This window comes from Salvia hispanica, chromosome 3, assembly GCF_023119035.1.
Source record: "Salvia hispanica cultivar TCC Black 2014 chromosome 3, UniMelb_Shisp_WGS_1.0, whole genome shotgun sequence".
NCBI lineage: Eukaryota > Viridiplantae > Streptophyta > Magnoliopsida > Lamiales > Lamiaceae > Salvia > Salvia hispanica.
Window position 1 is genome coordinate 31,970,075 of NC_062967.1, and position 13,691 is coordinate 31,983,765.

A 13,691-nucleotide genomic window follows, 5' to 3' on the forward strand; every position below is an offset into this window, starting at 1 on the left:
AACATATCTTTCAAAAATTATAAATTAAAGAAATTATAATTTTGTAAAATAAAGAATTAAACTTAAAATCATAAAAACACTAGACTCAATTAGCATTCGTACACCATGTATCAAATTTAATTTATTTATTGTTATAGTTAAATATTTTGAATATATTTAAAATATGAAATAAATGATATAAGAACATATGATTTTATCGAGGTTCAACCGTAATGGTCCACAAGATTTAAGAATTTAAAAAATCAAAATAAAATAAAAAATTAGAACTAGAGACTTCTTAAAATTAATATTTAACACGTCAATATCCAACCATTATACAACGAATTTATATTTATTATTATTTGAAAACAGTTTACTTCTTTGATTATTTAAATGCACTTTAAAAGGATGAGAGATTGCGGAATACATCAGCATCATATATACGCCGCGCAGATAGCCAACTGAGGCACGCCACGTGGAAAGGCTGACCAATAGTTTGTTTGTGGCTGTGACGGCGGCGAAGAAGATAAGGCCCACGTGGGTCATTAATGCTTTCTGTTGAGCATCAAACTTCAAGAACCATCCAATCTTATTATTAAATTTTTATTTTCATATTCTTTATTACCGGATGATCCACTATGCCTCTTTATTTTTAATTTTTGCAATTATCTCTCATAATCAAACTCGTTAATAGGTCAGTGTAACCATTGTATGTTTTTATAAACTTCTTTAAGATGAATTTTATTATTCATAAAATGCGTTTATCAGTTTTACACTAAAACTTGAGCAATCAATTAAAAATGTTATTATAATCCGTCAACATAAGAAATACGAGTATATGTTTTTTATAAATATTTGATTACTACTATTGATTACAATTAATATGGTTATAATTAAGATAAAATAATAAAAAAATATAATAAATAATTTCGACTGAATCACTCTCATATGGATGCATACGAGCAAAATGAGAGGAGGTTGTGAATGATTGAGAAGGGGAAGAAACTGTAAAGGTGAGGAAGAGGCGTCGAAGCAGGTGGGAGTACAAGGCGACAATAGAGAGGCAGCGTGGGGAGTTATTGAGAATAAGGCGTGTGCTTTGTATACAAATCTACGTACAAATTTTGGGCTTTAATAGATTGGGTTGTTCTCTGATTAATTCGATACGTGGATGTATATAATTTGTGAATACTAATTATAAGCATGAGATTTGAAAAATGAATGAGAATTTATAACAAATAATTTTGATAGATAAAGAAGAAGCACCACCTTGACATGAAGACCCGATCTTAAGTCTACCATTGAACACCTAACCTAATGCAATTATTATAAGAATTTAGAATTAAAAAAAGAAAATCATTATTTACATAAAAGTAAATGAGTTGAAAGGAAAGAAAAAAGAAAAGGAAAGTGGGGGTGGCCGTTATTGAAATGGAAAGTGAAGATGGAGATAAATACCAGCTGCTTTATCCATTGCAATTCCCAGAAGATTATCCATTCACCTCGATCTTTGAACTGAATTTCCCATCTTTAAATCGCCCCCCTTATCGAACTCCACTTGGAATTCCCGGAACCATGATGGGCCACCAAAATCACCACCACCAGGATCACCAATCCAAGGTCTTGTACGAGCTCTCCGCCCTAGTTTTGAACATCATTCGCTCGCCGCCCACGGCCGCCCCGCGGCGGAGGTGGGACGCCCTCTCCTTCCAGAGCATGACGCCCGCGGGATTCGCCTCCCTGCTCCTCGGGATCTCGCTCTCGCTCATGCTCTGCGGATCGGTCACGTTTTTCTTAGGTTTTATGTTGATGCCTTGGGTTCTCGGATTGGTTGTGTTCTTGTATTTTGTGGGGATTGTTTCCAGTATTTCGATGATTGGGAGAGCCATTCTGTGTCACAATCCCGCGCCTCCGTCGCCCACCAAGGAGATTCCTTGTGAGTATTGCTCCCAATTTTGCTTCAAGGAGATCATAGTTTGAGCTAGATTTGCTCAGTGTTGTTCTTTGATTTCACAATTGTTCGAGTTAACTTAGAATTCAATTAAGTTGAATTTTGCTGTGATTTTCCTTCAAGATTCAATTTTTAGGTTAAGTTGAATGTACTAATCTTCGTGGATCATAGTTCGAGCTAGAGAAGGCCTCTTGGGATGAAGACTTGAATTGGAATTGGAATAGGAGAGGTGTGTGTTTGTTGTTTTTTAGTTTGATTTAGTTTTAGATGTAGCTTTTTAGTTGTATTTAGTTTTAGATTTAGGTTTTTTAGTTGGATTTAGATTTAGATTTAGTTTCAGCTGTTTTGTTCGAGTCCAACTCTATTCTGTTAAGGAATTGAGTAAGTAGGAGAGGTTTGTTTTGGTTGTTTTCTAGTTTTAGATATAGTTTCAGCTGTCTTGCTTGAAAAATCGAACTCTATCCCCGTGAAGGATTGAGTAAATAGGATAGGTGTTTTGGGTTGTTTTCTAGTTATAGATTTAGTTTCAGTTGTTATGTTTGAGTCGAATTCCGTTTCCAACTAGAATTAGAAGTTGAGTTAATTTTTGTTGCCTATAAGCTTTCTTGCTAGAATTAGAAGTTGAGTAAGGTCGAACCCCGTCGCCTTAAGGGATTGAGGTTATCTTTTCATTTCCAACTACTAGTAGGATTTTTGTTGCCTATTGGCTTTCCTTGCTGGTTTGATGGTTAGCTTTTGAATTGAAGTGGACTTTGAGTTTCTGTATCTGTTTGTAGCGTTTTTCTCGTAAGTTCAGTCATTCTTGTAAGCTATTTGGCATCAAATTCCTACTGCATATGTTTCCTAATGCAGTTACCAGCAATACTATCTCTCTGTTTTCGGTCTCATGTGATTACAAGCATCACACAAATTAGGTTGGACAACGACTAAACATAAGCCTGCCTTTGATTGAGACACATCTTAGATCAATCTACTCGGATCTCAGAATCAATGTTGTGATCCATCTTAGGACTCCACAATACATCTCTTGTTATTATCCGGTTAAAGCAGTTAGTTAATTCTCCACGGAAATACATACATTCATTCATGTCTCACACCGTAAATTCTCTATGTTTCGCCTTTGTATTCTCGTGCTCGTTAATTTATTGAGGATTTTGGTTTATACTCTGTGTTGCAGCGTGGAAGGTGTTGTGATAGGTCGGTGGGTAGCCATGGCGGTGGAAGGAGTTTGCAGCGCCATCGTTGTGTGCTTGCCCGTTGCAGGACTGTGGATACATCTCCTTGAATGATACTTTTTGTTGATTTGGAGTTAGCAAATTCTCTATCAAGTTGAAGGGAAACAAACTACTTTCATCATTTGAAGATGAGACATTCATTCTAGCTGTGTTTTTTTCTGGTTAGGTGGAAACAGCAGCACTCTATATTTATTTCTCCATATGTTGCAGTATCTCTTGAGAGGGATTGATTTTTGAGCTTTTTGTGTGTATATTATTATATACTGTGTAATGAATTCTTCTCTCTTTCAAATGTATTCTGTTCCTTTCTTCTTTTTTTTTTGCTTACATTGGTTGAATTATTAACCCCTCCCTTCAGATGTGTACTTTTCATTCACTATTTCATTTGGTATTATGTAAACAAAAGGTTATTGCAATTAATTTATACTATTTGTGTGAACCATTCATTCGAAATGTTCTTTTATTTCTTCTTCTTCTTCTTCTTTTAATGCTGTATAGTATTTCGAATTATGGTTTTCATTTAAAATTTTAATTATCATTTTATTATTAAATATTGATAGGAATTATTTATTGATATTTTATTGTAAATAAAAATATATGAGTAAATATATATGCTCCAATCAGGGAATTAATAATATTTTTTCAAAAAGAAATGATTCAAAAATTCAAGTTCTTTTAAAATAAGAATGATAGTTTTATAAAAAGTAGCGCCCATGTCTGATTGTTGAAACAATTACTAATAAACAAGTGTATAAATAAATTTCCTTAAATTGATTATATCTAATAATATATATGAGGGTCAAAATATTTAAAACATGATAAAATTAATAACATAATCAGTTTAAATAAAATCGGTAGGGTGCTATTCAAAATTCAAGATATCATATACATACCATTTATATAAATTTATCTTTATTCTTATTAATGGTTTTCCTTTTCCTTATTATATTTTGGTGATGAATCAACGCTGAGTAAAATCAAGATACGTTTTTTAGGAGTTTGACTAAATTAATGTTTCAAAAATACATTATGATATAAGGGTATTTTTAAAGTCTAGCTTGGTTTAAATTAATGATTGTATGGAATAAAATCATTAATTCGTGCAACATTAGGATCTCTACCACAAAACAAATTCTCTTGTGAGATCACGTTCAATGTCAATCCATTTATCTATTTGAAACGAGAAAAAAAAAATTTGTTTAGATCGAATAGGTTGACTTTGTTGGCCTTGTGATGCATTGCCACCAATTGTTATATCCTTCAATTATAAAAGGGTAACATGCTACAACAAGTATATAATTAATTAATTAATTAATTATATTGTTTGAATTCCACCTAAATCTTCAAGAAAGTTTAATTTATTAAGATTTTGAAGATCGAAATATTTTTTAGAAAGTCTTTAAGACATTCTATAATAGCACAGACCTTTCAACGTTATAAATATGAATTTTTTGGGCATTAAATAGTGAGACCGTTTGTTTTGAAAGTTTATTATTCAAATTTTCACAATTCATCTATCCCCGTGTAAAAAATTACAAGGTGTGTGTAATATGTACGTATTTTGAATTCTAAATCAAAAGTTAAAATTTTCAAATAATTTGTTAAATAACTAAGACTAGTAAATATTAAGTTTAATATATTTTTATTTGTTAATCTTGCATTTGGTTAATTTCTTAAGCATATTTGGTTAACTTGATGAAATAGGTTAATTAGTTGAAAACATGGAGCAAAAAGGGCTACAATCATGAGCAGAAGATTCAAAGGGAGGAATGAGGAATATTTTTGGTCCTCAGCAACAAATGGACTCCAGAGAGAGTAAGTGATGGTGAATTATAAAGGTGGTGGAAAAGCAATGAGGAATCTATTGATTTTAGCAAATATTGTGATTTATGCAAATTTTGTTCGATTCCAAAAGAGAAGATGATGATGGAAGTGGAGGCGGAAATTAAAGAGCGGTTGTCCTAAAAGTCTGATCATGATTATGCTTATATTGAGATATGGATAAAATAGTCGAAAATGTCAGATGAATAACTCATATTATTCTTAAATTAGTGTAACACTCATGCGATACATGCCTTTTTTTAAATGTAATGGAGATTGCAAATTATATTCTATAAACATGCCATCTCTAAATTTTAAACCCAATACTCCTCATTCGGTCATTTCTAATTCAAAAATGTTATAATAGAATAATAATAAACCTACCTAGCTACATAATCTTTTTAAATGCATTTTTAAACAGGTAAATTAAAAAATTACATATATCGTCGACAGCAGGGTTCGAACCTGCGCGGGCGAAGCCCAACAGATTTCAAGTCTGTCTCCTTAACCACTCGGACATATCGACTTTGTTGAAATCTTCCACTCACATTATAATTTCATTAGCAACTAATTTGTAAATTTATCGTCAATATATTTTATTTAAGTAGTTATGTTTAGTAGAGAAGTTACAGTAGGAGATGTTCAAATTGGTTTGATATTATTAATTTTATGGTAGTTTTTGTTATTATTCAAAATGTTCGTATGTGTGTACTGTGAGAATGTATGCTTCAAAGTTTTTGTCTTATTCAAAATGCTCACAATATGACCATTCGATTACAATATGTTTTCGCCTTTATACAATGCTTTTATACGTGCGTATTGTGAGAATGTACACAACAAAATTTATTTGTTTATTTAAATAAATGCTCACACGTGTTGCAATTCATTTATGATATGTTTTGAGCTTTATTCAAAATGCTCGCAAGTGTGCAGTTCATTTATGATATGTTTACGTATTTATTCATAATGCTCGCAAGTGTGGACACAGTGAGAATACATGTGCCCGAGTTTTAGCCTTTATTCAAATGCTTGCACGTGTGACAATTCATTCATTGATATGTTTTGTCTTTATTCAAGACACTCGCATATGTGATAGTTCATTTATATTTGTATTTATTCAAATGTTCCCACGTGTGTGCACCGTGAGGATGCATGCAGTAAATTTTACATATATGTTTAATATGCTCGCACATGAAACCGTTTATGAGGTCTCCGGCTATTACACATGAGCTTGTCTTACTAAAAACGCCATTCAAAATTGTTACGTTAATATATAGTTTTATATACAGTCCACTATATTATCCTAATCAGTTACGTCACAGCATGTGATTCATTGATTCTAAAGCTATTTTGAAATATAGCCTTCTAAATAAGTAACCAATATGATTCCGAAAGCTATTTTGAAACACAGCCTTCTAATTAAGCAACCAATAATAATAATTAAGCAAACTATCATTATACAAATATGAAATAAAACCCTAGCAACTAATAAGAGATATTACTAAAAATATCAAAACAAAATTATAATCATTATTTTACTCTTAACCACAATTAGCATTATATTTTCAAGAGTGAAAAGCAAGGCTAGCCCATCTTACTAACCATAGTTAAAATTTCCGATGCATCTCATGATTAAAAACTAACCATAGTTAGAAATTGCAACAAATGACAAATGCTATAAATTCGATGGAAAAGAAATTGAAGAAAAGTTTAATAAAAGAACAACAAATTACCTATTTTCTACTGAGATCCTTTCCCGAAAATCCAATCTTGGAGAAGATTTTGGAGCAAAATTCGGAAATCTGAAATTCAAACTCAAGTCATGGAATTCGGCGCTTCAATTCTATAGATACCATACGTATCTCTCTCGCTCTTCCCGCAAATTATCCGGTACTGATCACCGATTAGGGTTTTTTAATTTTTCCGACGATTGTAATGTGATGCTATCTATGTACTGATAATGTTGTTTGAGGTATATTTATTTGATTTTTTTTCGTTTTATTCTGCGGTATGCGATCGATTTTGGTTTGGGCTGCTGAGGAATTAGCTCGTTATTTTTTTTTTTTGGTATTTTGTTTATTGAATGCAGTTGTCTTTGTGTTGTTTGAAGTAATAGTTAGATTGTTGTGATTCAGGTTGAGGATGGATATGCTAGAATTGTTTAGCTCATGATTTCATTTTGTTTTCTGGAAATTCTGTTGTAGATGGTTTAGGGTTGAGGTTGGGTTGCTTCTGCTCCATGAATTAACTTTGTTTTAGCTGTTGTTGTTGGTTTTGTTTCGTTTAATTGTGATGTTGAGTAGTAACATGGCGCTTTACTGTTGAATTACTTTTTTCGGGAATGAGTGGTTGATTTTATGTTGTGTTAACTTGATGATCGTAGAGGGAACGTAGAGTGAGGGGAAAGGGGTAGATGGAGTGCAACAGAGATGAGGCCGTGAGAGCGAAGGAAATTGCCGAGAGGCTGTTTTCGGAAAGGGACATGAAGGGGGCGAAGAAGTTGGCTCTCAAAGCTCAGAATTTGTATCCTGAACTAGAGGGCATTTCTCAAATGGTGATGACGCTTGAGATCTATATTGCTGCTGAAGAGGAGAAATTGAATGGAGAGTCGAATTGGTATGGCGTGCTTGGTTTGACACCTTTAGCTGATGATGACTCGATAAAGAAACAGTATCGGAAACTGGCTCTTCAGCTTCATCCTGATAAAAACAGATCTGTCGGGGCTGAAGGGGCGTTTCAGTTTATCGCCCAAGCGTGGAATTTATTGTCGGATAAGTCCATGAGGACAGCGTACGATCAGAGGTGCGGTAGGCTATTTCAGCAGAGAAATAAAGGTAAGAATGAGGGTCCTTCACCAGAGGGAGCGCAAAATGGATTCTACAACTTTGCAAACACTGCTCAAAAGGGTAACAACAGTAAAAGGAATCCTTCAGCTGTTCCTAATCCACCTCGCAAGAAGGAACGCCACACATTTTGGACGGTCTGCCATCGTTGTAAAATGCAATATGAATATCTTAGAATGTATCTCAATCACAACCTTCTCTGCCCCAATTGCCATGAGGCCTACTTTGCAGTTGAAATTAATCCTCCATCTTCTACGAAGAGTTCTAAGATACCTCAGTCAAGCAATTCTCAGCGACGGAAGAGCCAGCAGGCATCTGATGCTTGTAAAAACACTCATCACGCAACAGGCAATAATGGGTCCAATCCGAATAATTTCCAGTGGGTCCCTTTTGGTGAGAACGGTGATGGCCCATCTGCTGTTAAAGCTGCTAAAATGGTCCACCAGGCTTATGAGAAAGTCAAACGGGAAAGGCAGAAAGCACAAGCTGCTGCAAGAAAAGAGGAGGCATTGCGACGGAAAAATGTTGGGTCCAAAAGGACAATGGGTGGGGAAGCCTTGAGGAACTCTGAACCTTCCAAGAGAAGAAAAGGGGCAGAAGATTGTGGTGTCAATAAAGACAAAATGAAACAGGCGAACTGCGAAAGTGGCATCTCACAGCAAGTAAATATTTCTGGCTGTAAGCAGGATAATTTTCCAAATTGTGAAAGCAGTCATAATGCCATACGCCATGTTGATGCCAACCATCTAGTGATGGAGAAGGCTCGTGATGAAATACAAATGAAACTCAAGGAGTGCATCTCAGCTCCTGTGGTGAGGAATGTGACCAGTGAGGATAACCTTATAAATAAGAAACAAAATGAAAGTTCAACCAAAGCTGATATTCTTGGCCCTCTGAATAGATGGGGTTTCAGTTCTTCGGACTCTTATCCGGATGAGAAATTGGTTGAACAAATGTTCATCGATGTCCTGGAACCTGATTTCCATGATTTTGATAAGAGCAGAACAGAGGACTGTTTTGGTGCCAACCAAGTTTGGGCTGTGTACGATGATGATGACGGGATGCCCCGGAACTATGCCCTGATTCAGAATGTTATATCTCTAAATCCCTTCAAGGTGACTATAAGCTGGCTCAATTCCACAACCCACAGCAGACTCGGACAAGGAAGCTGGTTTGTAAGTGGTTTTACGAGTACATATGGGGAGTTTGGAGTCGGCAGACATGAAATTTGTGACTCAATAAACTGTTTCTCACACCAGGCCAGGTGGACAAAATACTCTTCTAAGACCATTTTAATATATCCTCGAAAAGGAGATGTTTGGGCTTTGTACAGGAATTGGTCCCCGGAGTGGAATGAGCTCACCGAACAAAGATTAATGCTCAAATACGACTTGGTTGAAGTACTTGAAGACTGCGATGAGGAGCTGGGCACAATAGTCATTCCCTTACTTAAAGTTGCTGGCTTTAAAGCTGTTTTCCATCAGCATTTCGATCCCAGGGAAATACGAAGGATCCCGAAGGAAGAACTTTCTTGTTTTTCTCACCATGTCCCTTCCCATTTGCTTACAGGCCAAGAAGGATCAAAGTCGCCTAAAGGTTGTCTTGAGTTGGATCCAGCTGCCATTCCTCCTCAATTTCTTCAAGTTATGTCGGACATTGAAACAATTGAGCTAGTGGAGAGTGATGAGGAGATCGACACAGTGAAGGAAGTTGATTGTATTGAGGAGATCGAAACAGGGAAGGCAGTTGATTGTATTGAGGAGATCGAAACAGGGAAGGCAGTTGATTGTGATGAGGAGATGGAAACAGTGAAGGCAGTTGATTGTGATGAGGAGATCGAAACAGGGAAGGCATTTGATTGTGATCCTATTACCAATTCAAATGTGGTAGAAGTTTCAGAAGATGAGAAAATGGAATGTCCTTAGTTTAGTGCATGGTAGAGATCAAGCATCAGATATTAAATATGGCCCGGGCAAAAGCTAGACATTTCTAGCTGATTGTTTTATTCGTGTTGGTCATATATTCGCTGCAGGAGAATATATATAGCGAACGAACCAATGTATAGAGACGCATTAGGATGCTGAAACACATCATGAAGAGCTATGAAGATTTTCTGGATCCTTACCTTTCTTGGTCTTTTTTTGTCATGCCAACACAGTGCTGGAATTGCACGAACTGCGTGGCCTTGTGTTTCGCGACTCAACAGGTATGTAGGCGGGAGGCTGTATATACTAGTGGTTGCTAGTCTGAGATTTATGAAGCAACTCTTGTTCATTACTACTATAGTGTTAACATGCCATACCTCTTTTTTCTATTTAGATTTTGATCATTTTCTTCAATATTTCATGTTCAAACAGTGTTGAAATACTGTGGCTTTGATCTGCAAAGCGAAACTACTTAACTGTATTGACTCTCATTTTTTATAATTTTGTAAGTTTTAGACTTTATGCATTTTCTTGGTATTTGTGTAGTGTACGTTATATTGATTGATATAGCATGAAATTAATACCGGCGTAGTTTTGAACCGTTAACTTTAATAACGTATAATTCATATTGATTGATATTGCATGAAATTCATATTGATAGTTGCTTAAAAAATACATGTGAAAGTTTATACAAGCCACTATTTTGGAATGAAATTGTTCAATTGTTACCTGTTTATGGATTATTGGCTTTTTAGTGTGAAAACAAATAGTATCCTACCAATAAAAAAAATACTACGACAAAATAAAATGACACATTAGTTTTCCAAGTCTACCGTCAACCATACTTTTTCAAATACCTATCCAAATTTAAAATATGGCCAATTGATTGCAAATACATTACATTATAACCAAGTTTTTGTTTTACAGTAAACACAAATTCTGATATTTTCAGAATTTTTCCAAATTTAAAATCGATATAACACTAATGTTTTAATATATTGCACGAGTTTAAATATTCGATTGCTAACATGAAATTACATATAGCACCCAAGTGGATGGTTAGAAATTAGAGATCTGATTTAATAAAATTTCCTCAAAAGCCAGACAATAATGCTTGAAAGTTGTATATGTACCCAATATTGTTTTGGGCAAAATTTGAAGTATGAGAAATTTGGAAATGATTAGAGTTGTGCCCTTGCTTAGACGTGCAAGATTACTACTAACATTTTCGAATCAAAACCAGAATCCCAAGATAAGAGTGATCAAGAAAAAGAGTGACCAACAGTGTCTCGTTCAGTTGATATGACTCGTTATCATATGATTATCCAATTATTATTATATGAGATTATTTTAAGTATAAAAAAGTGACTATAAATTATGATTATATAATTATTAATGTAAAATTAAATTATGAACTTAATCTCATTAACTAAACAACATACAATATTATTTTCTTTCAAATCAAATGGGATCCTTATTAAAATAGAAGAGGACTAAATATAAAGTGTGCACAAAATAATAAGATAAAGACTATTAAATTAAAATTGTACTGAATTTGTATTGTAAATTTATTGTAGCAGTATTTGTAATGGGCCGCCACGTAGACGCGTAATGTAGGTGGATGAAATCTGGTCAACGTCTCATCTCCTCATAAATAGCCCTAAATTGCTCAATTTGGGAATTTCAAACATATCAGGAAAGACATAAATCACATAATCACACCCATCGTTCGCCAAATCTTCCATCGTTTCTCCGGCAATTCCTTCGTTGTTGGATCCTTTTCCAGACACCCGATCTTGCCGTAAAAATGGTAATTATCCTGTTTATTTTCTTATTGCGGTTGAATTGCTGGATTTTCGCCCCTTTTCTGTTGGTTTATGCTTTATGAACGTTTATTTGTTCTTAACTTTTTTTTATCCTATGGTTTAGTTTCTCTGTCGATCAATTTGCGTTTCTGTTTTTTGTTATATTACGAAGATTTCAATCTAGATCTACTCGCAGAGGACGGTTGAGGTATGAATTGCTTCAGATCTTTGCTGGAAATCGATTCTTCTGTTTCTGATGTTTTTTGATCCTTTGTATCTAGCTGGAAATCGATTGATGTAATTATGTTTGCATTCCGATAAAGCACCTATTGCTCTGTCACATTGCAGTTAATTTTGGAAAGATTTATATATTTTCGAAAAACAATGATTTGGAAAGTATTTATCCCTATTTTGAAGAGTACATATTTTCGAATAACAACGACTTGAAAAGTATTTATTCATAATTTAAGGTGAGCTGACTGTTTCATAATTTTAATTTGTGGCCAGAATTAGATTAATTGATCATAAATGTGTATGATTATTATCTGTTTATGTAGTATAATTGTGAGAATTCAGATGTGTGTTAGACTTGGTGTTAGTTTGTGATTCATCTGTGCATCATAAACATCTTGGAAATATGTGATTTATGCAGACAACTTCAAGGAGGCTTGCCGACAGGAAGGTCGAGAAGTTTGAGAAGAACATCAATAAACGTGGAGCTGTTACTGATTCAAGCGCAAAGAAGGGGAACAACTTAGCTGTTGGCCCAGTCTTGATTGGGTTTTTCATATTTGTCGTCATTGGATCATGTAAGAATGCATCATCATCCCTCATACGTAGTTGTACTATTTCGTTGATCTGTGTTGGACTGTTGGTTAATATTTACCTTTGATAGTCTGCTCACTTAGAAAGATAAGGAATAGATCTCAATCGCCATAAGCCACTATCTACCTAGTACTACAATAGAGAAAATATGTATGTGCTTTATAGTAGCTTGTAGCCTAAAAAGAGTTAAATCTCGACATTACTGATTTGTCCCGGTCCTTCTTGTGGTCTTGCCAACTAGATAACGGTGATTTTAGAAGGAAGGGTTATTATATATGTGTCATCATCCTACTTATGGAGTTGCAATATTTTGTTGATTCGTGTTGGCTAGTAGGAGTATATATTTGCAAGTCTACTTTCTTAGAAAGATAAGAAATAGATCTCAATTACTATCAGCTATTACTATCTACCTACTACATTAGAGAAAATATGTTAGTACTTCTTTATAGTAGCCGTGGCCTAAAAACAGTTAATCTCGTCATTAATGATCTGTCCTGGTCCTTCTTGTCAACATGCTACTGGGTTTCTTTCTCATAAGATACCAGTGATTTTGGAAGGAATGGTCTATTATATGTCTCATCATCCCACATATGTAGCTGTTGTAATATTTCATTTATCTCTGTTGTCTAGTATAGTATTTACTCTTCCCAGTCTGCTTACTTAGAAAGATAAGATATATAGATCTCAATCACCATATGCCACCATCGACCCTACTACAATAGAGAAAATGTGCATGTGCTTTATAGTAGCCGTGACCTAAAAAGAGTCAATCTCGACATTATTGATATGCCCCACAGTCCTCCTTGCAAACATGCTGCTGGAGTTCTGTCTCATCATCTAAAGTTGTGAACTAGACATATCAAAACCTAAAGTAGATTCGACCATTTTGATTATTCGTTATTTATGTGATCACTCTGAATTTTTTGTACCCTTTTTTTCAGCGCTATTCCAGATAATCAGGACGGCAACGAGTGGAGGCATGGCTTAACTGCACACCGTGTTTCACATGGACGTCTTGAGAGGTGGCGCTGCAGCGTCTCTTCTCAATTGGCAGCCTATATTCTGAAATGTGGAATCTTTGTAGCTTTATTATGTGTTGACTTAAAACTTTGTATAAGTTTTACTTTAATCTTTCATGTGTTTGTTTCTACCACTATATGTACACTGGGATGTTTACATTCTTTAAAACTCCAATATCATTACAGTTTACTACTGAATCAAAATATACTTCAAAATGTAGACTATATCAGAATGATCAAACGAGCCGAATTCGGAATTAGACCCAAAGTGTTATTCGAGTGTTTACT

At 34.7% G+C, this 13,691-nt stretch overlaps 3 protein-coding genes and 1 non-coding gene across 7 annotated transcripts; 3 read left to right on the top strand and 1 right to left on the bottom strand.

Annotated features, from left to right (window-relative positions):
* Positions 1 to 1,379: 1,379 nt before the first annotated feature.
* On the top strand, positions 1,380 to 3,478 carry LOC125216151. 3 transcript variants are annotated; one of them, XM_048117786.1, is made up of 3 exons: positions 1,380 to 1,915; positions 2,102 to 2,159; positions 3,108 to 3,478. In XM_048117786.1, the coding sequence occupies exons 1-2, from the start codon at positions 1,411 to 1,413 to the stop codon at positions 2,128 to 2,130; spliced, it is 534 nt and encodes a 177-aa protein (XP_047973743.1). In that variant the 5' UTR covers positions 1,380 to 1,410; the 3' UTR covers positions 2,131 to 2,159; positions 3,108 to 3,478. The 3 variants fall into 3 exon arrangements, with proteins under 3 accessions (XP_047973743.1, XP_047973744.1, XP_047973745.1); XM_048117787.1 differs by lacking the exon at positions 3,108 to 3,478 and having other exon boundaries at positions 2,054 to 2,129; XM_048117788.1 differs by lacking the exon at positions 2,102 to 2,159 and having other exon boundaries at positions 1,387 to 1,915.
* Positions 3,479 to 5,430: 1,952 nt separating this feature from the next.
* On the bottom strand, positions 5,431 to 5,512 carry TRNAS-UGA. Its single transcript has one exon. It is a non-coding gene; the product is annotated as a tRNA-Ser (tRNA).
* Positions 5,513 to 6,703: 1,191 nt separating this feature from the next.
* On the top strand, positions 6,704 to 10,235 carry LOC125214930. Of its 2 annotated transcripts, XM_048116163.1 has the most exons (3): positions 6,704 to 6,876; positions 7,370 to 9,765; positions 9,862 to 10,235. In XM_048116163.1, exon 2 carries the CDS (start codon positions 7,400 to 7,402, stop codon positions 9,752 to 9,754), a length of 2,355 nt encoding a protein of 784 aa, XP_047972120.1. In that variant the 5' UTR covers positions 6,704 to 6,876; positions 7,370 to 7,399; the 3' UTR covers positions 9,755 to 9,765; positions 9,862 to 10,235. The 2 variants fall into 2 exon arrangements, with proteins under 2 accessions (XP_047972120.1, XP_047972119.1); XM_048116162.1 differs by having other exon boundaries at positions 7,370 to 10,235.
* Positions 10,236 to 11,406: 1,171 nt separating this feature from the next.
* On the top strand, positions 11,407 to 13,601 carry LOC125211632 (probable stress-associated endoplasmic reticulum protein). Its single transcript, XM_048111511.1, has 3 exons — positions 11,407 to 11,564; positions 12,212 to 12,368; positions 13,326 to 13,601. The coding sequence occupies exons 1-3, from the start codon at positions 11,562 to 11,564 to the stop codon at positions 13,370 to 13,372; spliced, it is 207 nt and encodes a 68-aa protein (XP_047967468.1). The 5' UTR covers positions 11,407 to 11,561; the 3' UTR covers positions 13,373 to 13,601.
* Positions 13,602 to 13,691: the final 90 nt, after the last annotated feature.